This window comes from Cyprinodon tularosa, unplaced genomic scaffold (genome assembly GCF_016077235.1).
Source record: "Cyprinodon tularosa strain WSP-4 unplaced genomic scaffold, ASM1607723v1 ctg1423, whole genome shotgun sequence".
NCBI lineage: Eukaryota > Metazoa > Chordata > Actinopteri > Cyprinodontiformes > Cyprinodontidae > Cyprinodon > Cyprinodon tularosa.
In genome coordinates, this window is record NW_024038247.1 from 759 (window position 1) to 17,836 (window position 17,078).

Sequence of the window (17,078 nt, forward strand, 5' to 3'; positions counted from 1 at the left end):
ACAAATAGCTCAAAAAAGGCAACAAACGAGCGTAGGAGTACTTCTTCGTGCTTCCGCGTAATGGATAACCGCTAGCTAAACAGCGTATGAGTTACGCTTGGAGCCTACGTAAATAACATCATGGCGGCACGTACGCAAAATGTTTGATTGACAAAGAAGTAGCCAATCCACTTTCGACAGTAAGCAAAGTGGATTTGCTAATGTATTGTAGGCCCCACCACGGCCAGAGATTATGGATTAATTTCTTTGGGGGGGGGATACCATAAATGCAAGAATGTCATCCATCAATTAATTCATTTTAGAAGAATCTTGAAACTCAATGTCTGATTAAAATCTTCTTTAATACCTTTAAGTTGGACTTTTGTCAGACAGAAGAAGTTGTGGTCAATATTTAGTTTTAATATAGAAAGTTTTGTTGCCCAGTTTCTGTATGAGCTGGGTTGCAGTACACATGCACTTGAGGATTTTCAAACATTTATTCTTCAGGTCTGAGCTCAAACAGAAAGAAGATGAACTAGAATCAGTTAATAAAAGGTATTGTTGACACAAGAAGATAACATACTGTTACTGGTGATTCTGTGCTGTGAAGAACATGATCTGTTTTATCTTAAACTCAGACTGACTGAGACAAAAGCTTCTAATGAAAGTGAGATCCAGAAAATCAGGTTAGTGTTGCTCAGAGTCTGCATTCACATTAATGACTTATAACTTCAAACATCAATTCCACTTCCTAAAGCTTTTTATGGATTTCAATGAGGATGGCAATTAATTCTAGTGTTTCTCAGAAAATGTAGAAATGGTTTATTTTCTCCACTACAGGTCTGCTTTAGAAGAAAAACAAGGAGAAGTAAAATCAGCCAATCAAAGGTAATGCTAACAGGCTAAAAGAAAACAAGATAGTTTAAACTTTTTGAATTCTTATTTTCTAAACTGATGTAATTGTTGATATGTTGCTAGAAAACCTTAGAAAGGCACAACATGGCATAATGTTCCTGCAGCATTTCTGTTGTGAGGAGTTGCTATTTGTTGTATCTGACCACAGACTGTGGTCAGAGACAACAAATGATCATTATCTTTACCAGTTATTGTAATACTACAGCAGAGATGGGAAGTAATGAAGTACAAATACTTTGTTACTGTACTCAAGTAGATTTTTCTGATATTTTTACTTTACTTTACTACTTATTTTTATGGCGACTTTTTACTTCTACTCCTTACATTTTTACACAAATATCTGTACTTTCTACTCCTTACATTTAAAAAAATTGGCTCGTTACTTTAGTTTTCAGTCATTTCAATGGAGTTACTGTTATTATTTTTCACGTCATCAATACCAAATTTAATCTAATTGGATGGGATTCTACGTTGCATTTGACGCACCACTACAAGATGAATCGACAGATTCGGCGGTATTCATTCGAGGCAAATCATTGCAGCTTGGTGGCGGTGGTGTTAGCATAGTAGCATGGACGACGAGATGATTGAAAATGAACACAACGGAGATCTAGTCCTATTGGCAGACATCCATTTAAAATGTAGGCAACGGCATGAAAAAAGTGGTTTCTACTTTTACTTTTATACTTTAAGTAAATTTACAAGCCTGTACTTTGTTACTTTTACTTGAGTAAAGAAGCTTAAAGGAATAGTACACCCAAAACATGATTAGCCTTCATTTTCTACTCACCCCCATGCTGAACAAAACTCTGGAGTACTTTTTTGATATCTCAAATGCATCTGGAGATCTGGGAGGCTTCTTGCTGTCTGCTGACATTCAAATAATGGAGGTCTATGGCGCCCGAGACAGAAAGGTCCATAAAAGTCCACAAAAACGTGTCAATATTCCTCCATACTGCTCGTCCAATGTAATCCAAGTGTCCTGAGTGGGTAGCATCCAGAATTTACTCGAAACGAAGTCATTTAGAATGTTTTTAGAGCCTAAACAGTAGTGTATAGGATTTCCTAATAGCGCCCCCATGCGCGCTCACGATTCTACGGAAGCCGGCAGACCAAACCGGAAGTCAGCGTCAGCGCATTCAGCTCGGCAAAGAACTCATGCTCTTCCTCAACACTGAAGTCCTCAGACATTTTTCTTTCGTTGTTTCTTTCTTTGCACAGGTAAACAGCACATTTCTTCTTCTACGCTTGCATTACTGGCAGAGCAGACGCTGACTTCCGGTTTGGTCTGCCGGCTTCCGTAGAATCGTGAGCGCGCATGGGGGCGCTATTAGGAAATCCTATACACTACTGTTTATGCTCTAAAAACGTTCTAAATGACTTCGTTTCGAGTAAATTCTGGATGCTACCCACTCAGGACACTTGGATTACATTGGACGAGCAGTATGGAGGAATATTGACACGTTTTTGTGGACTTTTGTGGACCTTTCTGTCTCGGGCACCATAGACCTCCATTATTTGAATGTCAGCAGACAGCAAGAAGCCTCCCAGATCTCCAGATGCATTTGAGATATCAAAAAAGTACTCCAGAGTTTTGTTCAGCATGGGGGTGAGTAGAAAATGAAGGCTAATCATGTTTTGGGTGTACTATTCCTTTAATCAGTACTTCCACTTTTACCAGAGTATTTTTTAACACAAGTATCTGTACTTTTACTCAAGTACGGAAAGTGAGTACTTTTGCCATCTCTGCACTACAGAGTCTCAGTTCACTCATCACTTCTGAGATTTGACTCCAAATGTGTCGTATTAAAGGCTTTTATTCTGATGTCTTCACCACAGAATGATAGAAACAAAGACTTCTCTTGAAAAAGAGCTCCATCAAGTGAAGTAAGTGTTTCTCAGAGTTGACTTTTAAATGATTCAATCACATTGATATTTACTGAAATGTGGAGGAGGGCTTGGAGTACCTCTATAATTCTGGCATCCAGGGATCCGGGTTTAACTTCACAGAAGATCATTAAATGCATGAAAGAGGATACTGTGGTGGAAGATATGTCCAACGGCTATTTGTGTATTTTGGAACTGTGCGCATGCGTCAGTGGCCCGTCCTTTGGGAAAGTTCTTTATACTGGAAACTCTTTGAAATGCAGAGAAATACCTGCCTGTCGAGAGTTACCTCCCTTCTCGCAAACTGATGAGGAAATGGATTTAAATATAAATGAAAAGGGAAATTTTAAACATATTCTCAAAGTCTTCATATTTCTTATGCATGGATGCCCTAAAATTGAGAGTTTTGGTAGACAGATAAAAGCTGAGAAATACCTGTCTGCCGTAACAACCACGCTCCCATTGGTTTATTTACAGCCGTATGCTAGAAAATAACCCTGGTTAAACATTTACCAATATAGACATGTTATACATCCTTAGAAAGCTTCAATTTTCCACAATTCAACCACCAAGTTCATTTTATGGACACCATGAGCACCAAAGCACAATTGATGAAGATATAGTAGCTTGTTAAAACAGAATTTCTAGAATAAAGCTCAGACTTCCTACCTTTGAAGCGATCCTGAGGCCGTATTATAAATCCAATCTTTATATTGTTTATATTCTATTTGTCCATAAGGGTCTATGCATTAAAGGTAATCCAGCATATTTATAATAAAAATATTCCATGATGAGAAAATCATCACATAAATTAGTTTTTTACCTCCAGAGATGTTCGATACCCATAGCTAATGCTAACCGTCTTGCTAATTACCTTAGCCTCGACAAAAGGCTTTCTTTACCGTTTAGGTTTGTAATAATTATTTTTTCTCATTGATGCTCCAGTTTAAACAAAAGATTAAACAAATAGCTCAAAAAAGGCAACAAACGAGCGTAGGAGTACTTCTTCATGCTTCCGCGTAATGGAGGACCGCTAGCTAAACAGCGTATGAGTTACGCTTGGAGCCTACGTAAATAACATCATGGCGGCACGTACGCAAAATGTTTGATTGACAAAGAAGTAGCCAATCCACTTTCGACAGTAAGCAAAGTGGATTTGCTAATGTATTGTAGGCCCCACCACGGCCAGAGATTATGGATTAATTTCTTTGGGGGGGGGGGGGATACCATAAATGCAAGAATGTCATCCATCAATTAATTCATTTTAGAAGAATCTTGAAACTCAATGTCTGATTAAAATCCTCTTTAATACCTTTAAGTTGGACTTTTGTCAGACAGAAGAAGTTGTGGTCAATATTTAGTTTTAATATAGAAAGTTTTGTTGCCCAGTTTCTGTATGAGCTGGGTTGCAGTACACATGCACTTGAGGATTTTCAAACATTTATTCTTCAGGTCTGAGCTCAAACAGAAAGAAGATGAACTAGAATCAGTTAATAAAAGGTATTGTTCACACAAGAAGATAACATACTGTTACTGGTGATTCTGTGCTGTGAAGAACATGATCTGTTTTATCTTAAACTCAGACTGACTGAGACAAAAGCTTCTAATGAAAGTGAGATCCAGAAAATCAGGTTAGTGTTGCTCAGAGTCTGCATTCACATTAATGACTTATAACTTCAAACATCAATTCCACTTCCTAAAGCTTTTTATGGATTTCAATGAGGATGGCAATTAATTCTAGTGTTTCTCAGAAAATGTAGAAATGGTTTATTTTCTCCACTACAGGTCTGCTTTAGAAGAAAAACAAGGAGAAGTAAAATCAGCCAATCAAAGGTAATGCTAACAGGCTAAAAGAAAACAAGATAGTTTAAACTTTTTGAATTCTTATTTTCTAAACTGATGTAATTGTTGATATGTTGCTAGAAAACCTTAGAAAGGCACAACATGGCATAATGTTCCTGCAGCATTTCTGTTGTGAGGAGTTGCTATTTGTTGTATCTGACCACAGACTGTGGTCAGATACAACAAATGATCATTATCTTTACCAGTTATTGTAACACTACAGAGTCTCAGTTCACTCATCACTTCTGAGATTTGACTCCAAATGTGTCGTATTAAAGGCTTTTATTCTGATGTCTTCACCACAGAATGATAGAAACAAAGACTTCTCTTGAAAAAGAGCTCCATCAAGTGAAGTAAGTGTTTCTCAGAGTTGACTTTGAAATGATTCAATCACATTGATATTTACTGAAATGTGGAGGAGGGCTTGGAGTACCTCTATAATTCTGGCATCCAGGGATCCGGGTTTAACTTCACAGAAGATCATTAAATGCATGAAAGAGGATACTGTGGTGGAAGATATGTCCAACGGCTATTTGTGTATTTTGGAACTGTGCGCATGCGTCAGTGGCCCGTCCTTTGGGAAAGTTCTTTATACTGGAAACTCTTTGAAATGCCAAGAAATACCTGCCTGTCGAGAGTTACCTCCCTTCTCGCAAACTGATGAGGAAATGAATTTAAATATAAATGAAAAGGGAAATTTTAAACATATTCTCAATGTCTTCATATTTCTTATGCATGGATGCCCTAAAATTGAGAGTTTTGGTAGACAGATAAAAGCTGAGAAATACCTGTCTGCCGTAACAACCACGCTCCCATTGGTTTATTTACAGCCGTAAGCTAGAAAATAACACTGGTTAAACATTTACCAATATAGACATGTTATACATCATTAGAAAGCTTCGATTTTCCACAATTCAACCACCAAGTTCATTTTATGGACACCATGAGCACCAAAGCACAATTGATGAAGATATAGTAGCTTGTTAAAACAGAATTTCTAGAATAAAGCCCAGACTTCCTACCTTTGAAGCGATCCTGAGGCCGTATTATAAATCCAATCTTTATATTGTTTATATTCTATTTGTCCGTAAGGGTCTATGCATTAAAGGTAATCCAGCATATTTATAATAAAAATATTCCATGATGAGAAAATCATCACATAAATTAGTTTTTTACCTTCAGAGATGTTCGATACCCATAGCTAATGCTAACCGTCTTGCTAATTACCTTAGCCTCGACAAAAGGCTTTCTTTACCGTTTAGGTTTGTAATAATTATTTTTTCTCATTGATGCTCCAGTTTAAACAAAAGATTAAACAAATAGCTCAAAAAAGGCAACAAACGAGCATAGGAGTACTTCTTCATGCTTCCGCGTAATGGATAACCGCTAGCTAAACAGCGTATGAGTTACGCTTGGAGCCTACGTAAATAACATCATGGCGGCACGTACGCAAAATGTTTGATTGACAAAGAAGTAGCCAATCCACTTTCGACAGTAAGCAAAGTGGATTTGCTAATGTATTGTAGGCCCCACCACGGCCAGAGATTATGGATTAATTTCTTTGGGGGGGGGGGATACCATAAATGCAAGAATGTCATCCATCAATTAATTCATTTTAGAAGAATCTTGAAACTCAATGTCTGATTAAAATCCTCTTTAATACCTTTAAGTTGGACTTTTGTCAGACAGAAGAAGTTGTGGTCAATATTTAGTTTTAATATAGAAAGTTTTGTTGCCCAGTTTCTGTATGAGCTGGGTTGCAGTACACATGCACTTGAGGATTTTCAAACATTTATTCTTCAGGTCTGAGCTCAAACAGAAAGAAGATGAACTAGAATCAGTTAATAAAAGGTATTGTTGACACAAGAAGATAACATACTGTTACTGGTGATTCTGTGCTGTGAAGAACATGATCTGTTTTATCTTAAACTCAGACTGACTGAGACAAAAGCTTCTAATGAAAGTGAGATCCAGAAAATCAGGTTAGTGTTGCTCAGAGTCTGCATTCACATTAATGACTTATAACTTCAAACATCAATTCCACTTCCTAAAGCTTTTTATGGATTTCAATGAGGATGGCAATTAATTCTAGTGTTTCTCAGAAAATGTAGAAATGGTTTATTTTCTCCACTACAGGTCTGCTTTAGAAGAAAAACAAGGAGAAGTAAAATCAGCCAATCAAAGGTAATGCTAACAGGCTAAAAGAAAACAAGATAGTTTAAACTTTTTGAATTCTTATTTTCTAAACTGATGTAATTGTTGATATGTTGCTAGAAAACCTTAGAAAGGCACAACATGGTATAATGTTCTGTCGTGGAATGTCCTCCCAACGACTTAAAATTTTATGCTAAGTCTTGTAAAAATTCAAAGTTCTCAAAAAGCAGTTGAAAAGTCTTCAATCAATGATCAAAAAACAGGCAGAGGCAGCTGGGTCCAGGTCCAGAGTGGTTTATTGCAAAACACAGGTCAACCACCCGAGATGCATACCGGTAAACATCTGAAGTAACATACAGAGACAGTCCCGCTTATATTCACTCCTGGGGCTTGGGGCTCCTCCCCCAAGCTCCTCCTATTTTGCATAATCTTAGGTACTATTTTCCACAGGTATTTCCAATTTCTTTTATCTTACCGGTGGAAAACCCACCTCCAAACCATTTTTTTAATATATTTTAATTAAAGCCTTTCTCTGATCTATCAAAGCCTTTTCTTTACAGGTCATGGTGACATATATTGCAGTTAAATCAAAAACTCATTATAACCTTGATCATCAATATGTCAAAACAACGTTTTATCCAGTGTGACTTATGTTTCATAACATTTCATTAAATCATTAAGCATAACTTTTAATGCTCAAAATTTCATTAAAACACAGCGTGGTATGACTTTGTTGTATTACTTTGATATGACAACACAATATATCATACTATAGTTCAGCTTCGCGGTGCAACCTTGATATGTCAAAATAATACATTCTTAATGTGTATGACTTCTTCATCAAAAGGCCTCATCTTTGCAACCTTACAGCATTAAAGCTTTGGATCCAGTCCAATACCTCTGTCCCTCTTCCACTACCTGTCTTTTCCTCTCCTGATCTTATCTTCAAACTTCAAAGCGCAGTGCCAGCAGATGGCCTTGCACACATTGCTCTATTTTTATCCATGTTGGAGCACACACTTTGGGCTCTTTGGCCTTTATAACATAAATTTATTTATTGTGAAACATTTATCCACTATATTCTATTCATTGGTGCAGCATTAATTCACTACAGCTCCTGCAGCATTTCTGTTGTGAAGAGTTGCTATTTGTTGTATCTTATATCTTTCTGACTGAGATGAAAGCAACCCAGAAACATTACATCCAGAAGATTACGTATTTCTCTCTAGTTTCTAATACATGAGACAGTGACTAAAGTCAATTGCTTTGTCATGGACTGTGGAAAAATTGGTTATGTTTACAGCACAGCATCAACTCTCTTTTGAGTTCATATAAATATTAAATATGCTTCTTATGTTTCCCTTGTTTCAAAATTTTATGATGTGAAAAGATGTTATCAGTACTTAAATAAATGTAATCAAACTCAGAGATTTAAACACTCCAAAAAGTTTATATGACTTAAGGGAATAATTTTTACTCCATAGAAAAAAAAATGAGTCAGTTTCCATTGCAAAGGTGGAAAGAAGGGAGCAGAAATCAAAGGAGCAGATTGGGCCATTTACTAGTGAGATTTTTGACAGTAAAATTTTGAAAATAGATGCAAGAGCCTTGTGTAAGCCTGACACAGGTGGAAATGTCCAGGTAAAGCCTACCTGCCTGGTTCAAGGCCTCCAGGCTTTGTGCCTGAGATTCAGTATTATTTCAAAGTTTAGCTTGTCATTCAAAAATACCTGAAAATACTAGAACCATGTCATTTCAATAAATCATAGTGCACTAGAGTTCCCAACAAAGTACATTATAAATACATCTGAACTGCATGAATTACTAATGTAACAAAAACGTTTAACAATATTAGTATTGTACTTCAAAAATAAATGGTTCATTATTGAATTATTATTATTAATTTTTAATACCAGGAAGTAAAGCAATATGTAAGAGGAAAATAACTTTAAAAGTAAATAAATATGTTGGAGAGAATTAATGTTCTCAGTGACAGCAAAAACAGATTTTTTTTTTTTTTTTTTTTTTTTTTTTACATCGGTCCCTTGATTTTCCGTTATTCCATCATGTTCTACTCTCCCATATGAGTTTAGTGTCATTTGGAGCCGTTCTGAAGATATTCCGTTAGGTTATATCCAGTAACGTCTTCCTATGAGCAACGACTTGAAGGCACAAACTAAACTGTTCATCATTTATTCTTTATGGTACGCCAGCATTCAGAACATGGAGGCCAATCACTGTCCCCCAGACATCCACCGTTAGATTTTTTATATTCATATTTTTTTAAAATAAAGCGGAGTGTGAATGACATCATCCACGCACCGGACTGGAGTTGTGACGGGCAGCCCGGGCCACAGGCGGCTACGCTCTACCCCTTCTATTGATTCTAGCTAATCTGAATCGTTCATCTGGAGAGCGAGATCATCTGTGGTAGCAGCACTAGACATCTTCCAGGCATGTGAGGAAAACTAGCAGCAGTTCAGCCGACAGGATGAATGAATGGTAGCCGGCGCACGCGGATGACATCATACACGCGTCACTTTGTTTATGAAAATGAACAGATTCCATTCTTTTTTTTTGTTTGTTTTGCCGTGGAGAACAATTAGAGCTGCTGGAAGATATCTGAATAATGCTCTGTATATCGTTATGGTAACTGTAGTTAGGATTAACTCTGTTAGGAACATAAGGAACAATCAGATCTCTGATATCAGATGGAGCTTGGCCATTTAAGGCTTTATATGTGAGAAGGAGGATTTTAAATTATATTCTGGATTTAAGAGGGAGAGGTATAAAGGAATCAAAATATCCCACTACAGGGTTGAATCTAACATAGTAAAAAGAGAGCGTATAGTTTGGATTTTTCATGCCCAAGGTGGGACAAAATATTTTCTAAGAAGTAAGATTTGTCCCTCAGTATCACATTTATTGCCAAGTAGGTTTGAACTTACAAGGAATTTTACTTGCTGTTGATTGTGCAGACAATTTTGATATATATACACAGAATAAGGAATCTATATGTATATACAATATAAAACATACAATATATTATATACAATGTATAATCTATAGCCATATACTGTTTTTTTTTAACAGTGTCCTGTCTGGCAATATGGCAATAAGAATAATTGTCTTGATGCTAAAAAGAGCCCAACAGATTTTACTTTCACAGGTGGAGCAGTACGGCTATCGCCATAGAGTTACGCTCGATTTATACATATTAATAGCTTTATTATAAATCTTGCTTCATCACCTTCAGAGAGATGTAAAAAGAACAGCTCAACCAACGGATATAGTATAAGAGAAACAATACAGCAACACCTTGATACTATCGCCCGAAGTATAAGTAGTATTATTTAGTCAGACATGTACTCTGTGTTACCTGAAGATATGAATGTGGGCTTTCTGTATGGAAGTGAATCTCTGAGTACCTGGAACCAAGCACCTGTAGTTATTTGTGAGATTGCACTTGTGCATGTAAAGTTTATCCAAAGGAAAAATGCTCAAAAGTGGTTGTAAAGAGCTGAAGACGTGCCCCTCCAGAGCACTGAGGCGAGCGCCAGGGGACCCAAAGCCCAAGACACCCAGAGGGACCCCAAGAACAGAGGGACCCCAAGAGCAAAGGCGCCCAGGAGGGGCCAACCAAGGAAATCCACACTACCAAGGGAGGAGGAGAGACGACCCTCAGGAAGTCCCTAAGCCACCATAATGCCAGAGCCCCCGGGAGCGAGGCGCAGAGGCACGCTGGCGAGAGGCGCGTGTTGGAGATGACCTCGCTAAGGCCAGCTATGCTGGAGTGGCCCACACGCGCAGCGTGCTGGAAGGAGGATCCAGCGCTGGGGTGGACCATGCCCTCCATTGTGCCTGCCAAGGGCGCATCTTTTAACAGATTGACCCATTGACTCTGCTGCTCTTGATTGCCTGCATTCTTATCTTTCTTCTTTTATCTTTTTCCTTTTAACTTACTTTTTATCTTTTTTTTTTATCTGAATTTTATTGATTAAAGTTTTTGAGGCTCTGCTCACAATCACCGCAGTCTCTTTTGTTTTGTGGTTTTTGGATGATCACACATTCATGTAAATGATGATAAATATTTTTTCTCCATTTAAAGACTGCAGGAAGCACCAGCTTTGAGATCCAGCCCTCAGCATTGTAAATCAGAAGGATGTGAACATAAACAAAGGTGTTTTTTATTTTTATTTTCATTAATCCTAAAAACACCATGAATAACCAGTGATCAGAAAACTATTTATTTTAATATCTTGTGTGTTTTGTTTTTTTTAACACAGTTTGACTGAGATGGACAAGTTTTACAAAAAGCAGCTCTATAAGGCTCGGTAAGAAATATGTTTATGTTGCCATTTTGTTACAAGCTAGTTACGAGCTATACCTAACCTAATGATTTGCTAATATTAGATTAGTGTTTGATCATAATAGAATGTATGTGATGTTCCTCTAAGCTTTATTTTTTTCCTCCACAGATCTGCTGCAGAACAAAAAGAAAAAGAATTGAAATCAGTTAAAGACAGGTACTGAACAGAGAGCTGGTAAAGTATATTTATTGAACTGCAGCATAAATAATCAGACTGTAACTGTTTGACAGACTGGCAGCACAGGTGGCCATTTCCCTTAAAACAGGAAACACTGAGAGCATGAACAACCCGGTCAGTAAAACCAGACTGACTGAGATGTACGACAACCTGAGGCTGCTGCAGTGGCCGAACATCAAAGATCGGCTGAAGTCCAGGAAGATCGGGCCAAAGGAGGCCAAAGATCTGATCCAGGTGGAGTAAAGCTGCTGTCAGGAAGTTCACCTGCCTGACTTTATAACACTGAGTGTCTCATGGGACGGATAATATACTGACCTCTGTAGAGAACCTTTGGAGATGCAGCAGAAGAAATGAAGAGAAGGAAGCAGCAGATAGAGGAGGTGTTCCAGGAGACCAGGTCCAGCAGTGGACCGACTCCTCAGAAGGTACCGGACTCTAGAGCAGATTCATTAAACAGCTGGAGGAGATGTGTGAGCAGCATGGTTCATGTGTTCCAGGTCAAAGAGTACAGACAGCTAACAGTTCAGAGCCTGCAGATGGCGCTGTTCCACACCAGCAAAGAAGATCTTTTTAAGGTTTGTTTGCTGATGATCTTTGGAAACCAAACAGGATGTAGCTTCATTTTTAACTTGAATGGAGCAATCAGTGTTTAACATTAAATAATTCCTCCTCAGACTGGTTTCCTGGAACATGGAGGTCAGTTTCCAGAGGAAGTGAAGGAGGATCTCAGACTTCTGGCCTCTGAATGCTACTGGCTGGGCTGCTTGATGGCTTTAAATAATCCTCCTCTTCAGCCTGACTGGAAGAACCACTTTCCTGGGTTTGACTCCTGGGATATCTTTCCTCGAGACATCCAACCGTTTGTCCTGTAGAGGAAGCAGATGCACCACTGCAGAGAACACATTCTGACATCACTTCCTGCTTCATAGTTAATCATTTTAATTTCTAGTTAAGTCCATGTGGGTTTTCCTTTGCCTTTATTTGTATCATAGTAACATGACTGGAGAAAAAAAATAATAAATCTGGGATTATTTTAAGTTTGAAGTTGGATTTCTTGCAGGGAAACATACCTGCTGGTGTTTAGTGTCAATACCAGGAGTTATTTCCAAATCTTTGTTCATTTTTTTCCACCTTGAAAAAAACATCCACTACAGAAAAACATATGAGATCAACATAGACATGCATCCCTTGCATCATTATGTGGTCGCCCCTACTACCTTCCAGGAAGAGGGTGTCAGCTCAGGTCTCAGTTCAGGAGTTCACATGTTCTCATGTGCCTGTTTAAGGTTTTGTCTCAGAGAAGGTGAACGTAGGTTGTATGACCTATCCTGTGAGGGAGTTTGTCCTACCTCAACTGAGGTGTTACAATTGTCAGAGGTATGGGCATGAACAGTAGTAGCCATTTAAAAAGTCCCTACTTTCCTTGATGGGTTAGGACATCAATCTTTGTATTAAAATATCTTTCTGTCATGATTTGTGGACATGAAGGTCTAAAGAGAGGCGTCAGACTCTGTAATTCAGTGAAAGGGTGGAGTATGAGTAAAAAAGTATGCATGCCCAGGAGAGGGGCCAGAGGTTGGAAGTCTGAGGGGATTTTGCGGCCATTCAGTTGGCTTTTGACTGGGAGGGGCCATTTGGAATGGCTGATACTGTAGCAGGAGTGTGCAGAGTGAAGCTGAAATGTCTACATTTCAGTTGCTTAGCTTGGCTTCTACAACCATTAGTGAGGATCTGTGGTTTCACTGCAGTCCTTCAAGTGGCACAATAAAGTATTACAAAAACAAAAACTGCAGATTTTGTTTTTAAAAATAACCTTTTCACTTGTGTTTCATAGAAGAAAAAAACAACATGATAGTGATATTATCTATTTATTTTTTCCTAAATTGCCTTTCAGGGCTTACATGGAGGCCTTACATGTATTTCACTTCTTCAGTGCATGTTGCAGTTGGTGTTTTATCATACATTGAGTTTTTTAGGATCCCAATTTTGTCTGGGAAACAGTTGCATAATATGATGGAGAGGACAAGGATAGAGGAATTGTTCTCCCTGAATATGACTGCCCTTTGATTCTAGCAGACCTAAATGAACATCATTTAACATTTCAGGAAACTGACCCTGACACTCCAGTAAAGGAGATGTGGTGGGAAAAAATCCATCTCCGATTCATCGGCTTTTACATATATTTAGGTACATATATAGATACAGGTTTATGAGGGCTGAGTTTCAATCATTCAGGCCTCAAAACTGTAGTGCTACAAGGTGTCTAATTGAAAGGAGGTTATTATTCTGTTAGAGTGTTTGGAATAAAAAGAATGCTTCTCGAAATAAAAGACTGTTAGTCTGTGAAGGCTCAGAACAGAGGACCTAGTATTCAAGGCAGATAGACAGTAAGATTACTCCAAAAGTGTTTATTTAATAAAGACATATTGGCGATGGCAGCCAGGGCGTCTAAGGCAGAAACCCCTGCAGGAGGGAAAGCCCTTCCTGCTAGCCGCCCTCGTCCCTGACGGCTGACCGCCCTCGTCCCTGACGGCTGATTGGCGTCGTCCCTGACGGCTGACCGCCCTCGCCCCTGACGGCTGATCGCCCTCGCCCCTGACGGCTGATTGGCGTCGTCCCTGACGGCTGACCGCCCTCGCCCCTGACGGCTGATTGGCGTCGTCCCTGTCGGCTGACCGCCCTCGTCCCTGACGGCTGATTGGCGTCGTCCCTGACGGCTGATTGGCGTCGTCCCTGACGGCTGACCGCCCTCGTCCCTGACGGCTGATTGGCGTCGTCCCTGACGGCTGACCGCCCTCGTCCCTGAGGGCTGATCGCCCTCGTCCCGGACGGCTGATCGCCCTCGCCCCTGACGGCTGACTGCCCTCGCTCCTGACAGCTGATTGGCGTCGTCCCTGACGGCTGACCGCCCTCGTCCCTGACGACTGATTGGCGTCGTCCCTGACGGCTGATTGGCGTCGTCCCTGACGGCTGACCGCCCTCGCCCCTGACGGCTGATTGGCGTCGTCCCTGACGGCTGACCGCCCTCGCCCCTGACGGCTGATTGGCGTCGTCCCTGACGGCTGACCGCCCTCGTCCCTGACGGCTGATTGGCGTCGTCCCTGACGGCTGATTGGCGTCGTCCCTGACGGCTGACCGCCCTCGTCCCTGACGGCTGATTGGCGTCGTCCCTGACGGCTGACCGCCCTCGTCCCTGAGGGCTGATCGCCCTCGTCCCGGACGGCTGATCGCCCTCGCCCCTGACGGCTGACTGCCCTCGCTCCTGACAGCTGATTGGCGTCGTCCCTGACGGCTGACCGCCCTCGTCCCTGACGACTGATTGGCGTCGTCCCTGACGGCTGATTGGCGTCGTCCCTGACGGCTGACCGCCCTCGTCCCTGACGGCTGATTGGCGTCGCCCCTGACGGCTGATTGGCGTCGTCCCTGACGGCTGACCGCCCTCGTCCCTGACGGCTGATTGGCGTCGTCCCTGACGTCTGATTGGCGTCGTCCCTGACGGCTGATTGGCGTCGTCCCTGACGGCTGACCGCCCTCGTCCCTGACGGCTGATTGGCGTCGTCCCTGACGGCTGATCGCCCTCATCCCTGACGGCTGATCACCCTCGTCCCTGATGGCTGATCGCCCTCGTCCCTGACGGCTGATCGCCCTCCTCCCTGACGGCTGATCACCCTCGTCCCTGACGGCTGATCGCCCTCGTCCCTGACGGCTGACCGCCCTCGTCCCTGACGGCTGATTGGCGTCGTCCCTGACGGCTGATCGCCCTCATCCCTGACGGCTGATCACCCTCGTCCCTGACGGCTGATCGCCCTCGTCCCTGACGGCTGATCGCCCTCATCCCTGACGGCTGATCACCCTCGTCCCTGACGGCTGATCGCCCTCATCCCTGACGGCTGATCACCCTCGTCCCTGACGGCTGATCGCCCTCGTCCCTGACGGCTGATCGCCCTCATCCCTGACGGCTGATCACCCTCGTCCCTGACGGCTGATCGCCCTCGTCCCTGACGGCTGACCGCCCTCGTCCCTGACGGCTGATTGGCGTCGTCCCTGACGGCTGATCGCCCTCGTCCCTGACGGCTGACCGCCCTCGTCCCTGACGGCTGATTGGCGTCGTCCCTGACGGCTGATCGCCCTCGTCCCTGACGGCTGATCGCCCTCATCCCTGACGGCTGATCACCCTCGTCCCTGACGGCTGATCGCCCTCATCCCTGACGGCTGATCACCCTCGTCCCTGACGGCTGATCGCCCTCGTCCCTGACGGCTGATCGCCCTCGTCCCTGACAGCTGATCGCCCTCGTCCCTGATGGTTGACCGCCCTCGCCCCTGACGGCTGATTGGCGTGGTCCCTGACGGATGATCGCCCTCATCCCTGATGGCTGACCGCCCTCGTCCCTGACGGCACACTATGCAACATTTTTCAGTTAATTAATGTGTTCCATAACGTTTTGGATGATTAAATGAGTCATTTCAGGTTGAACAAAGGTTTTCTCGGCCGCCCTGGTCGTCTGTGGGGGAAATACCGCACTTGCAATTGCAGGAGCACCGACCCGCACCCACAGGCTCAGAAGTCTCGTGAGAGTCAGTCTTGCTTTATGGCGAGAACTGCTACACCCCCCAGTTAAAAGCATGCTCGTTGCTAGCACAGTGGCGATCTTTGTGCAGTTATGCTACGTTCACACCGGACGCAGCAAAAGCAGCAAAATCGCGTCTGCTGCTTCATTTTTGCTGCTTGTACCAGTTAGTTCTGAAACATCCGAGAGTGGATTCCAGCTCTTGATTCATTCGCTCGGTTTGACCATTCAACTGGGGGTGGTAACCAGAAGTTAAAGAGACTTTAGCTTCAAGGGCAGAACAAAAATGTTTCAATACCTGGGCAGTGAATTGTGGTCCTCTGTCCGACAGAATCTCCTGTGGGATGCCGTGTAGTCTAAAAAAGGCTTTAACCAGAAGTTGAGCTGTCTGAAAAGCTGTGGGAAGTTTTTTCAGCGGAATGAGATGACAGGCCTTGGAAAATCGATCGATGACTGTGAAAATGGTGATCATACCTTTGAATGCAGGTAACCCAGTGACGAAGTCTATGGCGATATGTGACCAAGGGCGTTTGGGAATTGGCAGGGGATGAAGGAGACCAGAGGGAGGCTGATGAGAAGGTTTATTCCGGGCACAAACTGGACAGGCTAGAAGAAACTCCTTAATATCTTTGTGTAGCGAAGGCCACCAAAACCGACGGGAAATGAGGGCCACGGTTCTACTGACTCCAGGATGAGCTGAGAACTTAGTGGTATGCATCCAATGGATTAATCTAGACCTCACTGTAGATGGAACGTATGTTTTATTAGGCGGACCTCTGCCAGGATCAGGATCAGAAGTCTGTGCTTGTTTAATTAGGTCCGAAATCTCCCAGGAGACTGTGGTGACAGTACAGCTAGCCGGTAAAATACTAGCTGGTGTCTCAGGTTCATCAGGAGCGTGAAGACGGGACAGAGCATCAGGTTTAATGTTCTTAGACCATTCTTCCAAGGCCAGTTTTATGGCGAGGAGTTCTCTATCCCTGACGTCGTAATTTCGTTCAGCAGGGGTGAGTCTGCGGGAGAAAAATGCACACGGATGAGTTCTCTGGTCAGATTCAGAACTTTGGGACAGAACAGCTCCCACCCCTGAGTCAGATGCATCCACCTCCAGGATGAACTGTTTGGAGGGGTCCGGTTGAATGAGGATGGGTGCATTGGAAAACAGAGTCTTAAGTTTTTTGAAGGC

The 17,078-nt window shown here is 42.3% G+C and overlaps 2 protein-coding genes across 3 annotated transcripts; one reads left to right on the forward strand and one right to left on the reverse strand.

The window, feature by feature from the left end:
• The first annotated feature begins 436 nt into the window (after positions 1-436).
• Positions 437-12,361, forward strand: LOC119779100 (septation ring formation regulator EzrA-like). Of its 2 annotated transcripts, XM_038278635.1 has the most exons (18): positions 437-534; positions 618-665; positions 820-867; positions 2,734-2,781; positions 4,234-4,281; positions 4,365-4,412; positions 4,567-4,614; positions 4,929-4,976; positions 6,427-6,474; positions 6,558-6,605; positions 6,760-6,807; positions 10,886-10,957; positions 11,064-11,111; positions 11,256-11,303; positions 11,378-11,558; positions 11,648-11,749; positions 11,822-11,899; positions 11,999-12,361. In XM_038278635.1, the coding sequence occupies exons 1-18, from the start codon at positions 452-454 to the stop codon at positions 12,194-12,196; spliced, it is 1,290 nt and encodes a 429-aa protein (XP_038134563.1). In that variant the 5' UTR covers positions 437-451; the 3' UTR covers positions 12,197-12,361. The 2 variants fall into 2 exon arrangements, with proteins under 2 accessions (XP_038134563.1, XP_038134564.1); XM_038278636.1 differs by lacking the exons at positions 6,427-6,474; positions 6,558-6,605; positions 6,760-6,807.
• Positions 12,362-13,811: 1,450 nt separating this feature from the next.
• On the reverse strand, positions 13,812-15,481 carry LOC119779099 (spidroin-1-like). The gene is made up of 2 exons (XM_038278634.1): positions 15,190-15,481; positions 13,812-15,076 (listed from the first exon to the last, which is right to left on the reverse strand). Exons 1-2 carry the CDS (start codon positions 15,479-15,481, stop codon positions 13,812-13,814), a joined length of 1,557 nt encoding a protein of 518 aa, XP_038134562.1.
• Between the last annotated feature and the right edge of the window lie 1,597 nt (positions 15,482-17,078).

What these genes read in the sequence shown, in the direction of transcription:
- LOC119779099 (XM_038278634.1), bottom strand. Translation starts at nt 15,481, where the DNA reads ATGAGGGCGATCAGCCGTCAGGGACGAGGGCGATCAGCCGTCAGGGAC. An exon ending in AGGGATGAGGGCGATCAGCC is followed by an intron (nt 15,077 to 15,189) that starts GTCAGGGACGAG and finishes GAGGGCGATCAG; the next exon opens with CCGTCAGGGACGACGCCAAT.
- LOC119779100 (XM_038278635.1), top strand. Translation starts at nt 452, where the DNA reads ATGCACTTGAGGATTTTCAAACATTTATTCTTCAGGTCTGAGCTCAAA. An exon ending in AAGCAGCTCTATAAGGCTCG is followed by an intron (nt 11,112 to 11,255) that starts GTAAGAAATATG and finishes TTTCCTCCACAG; the next exon opens with ATCTGCTGCAGAACAAAAAG. An exon ending in GTGGACCGACTCCTCAGAAG is followed by an intron (nt 11,750 to 11,821) that starts GTACCGGACTCT and finishes CATGTGTTCCAG; the next exon opens with GTCAAAGAGTACAGACAGCT.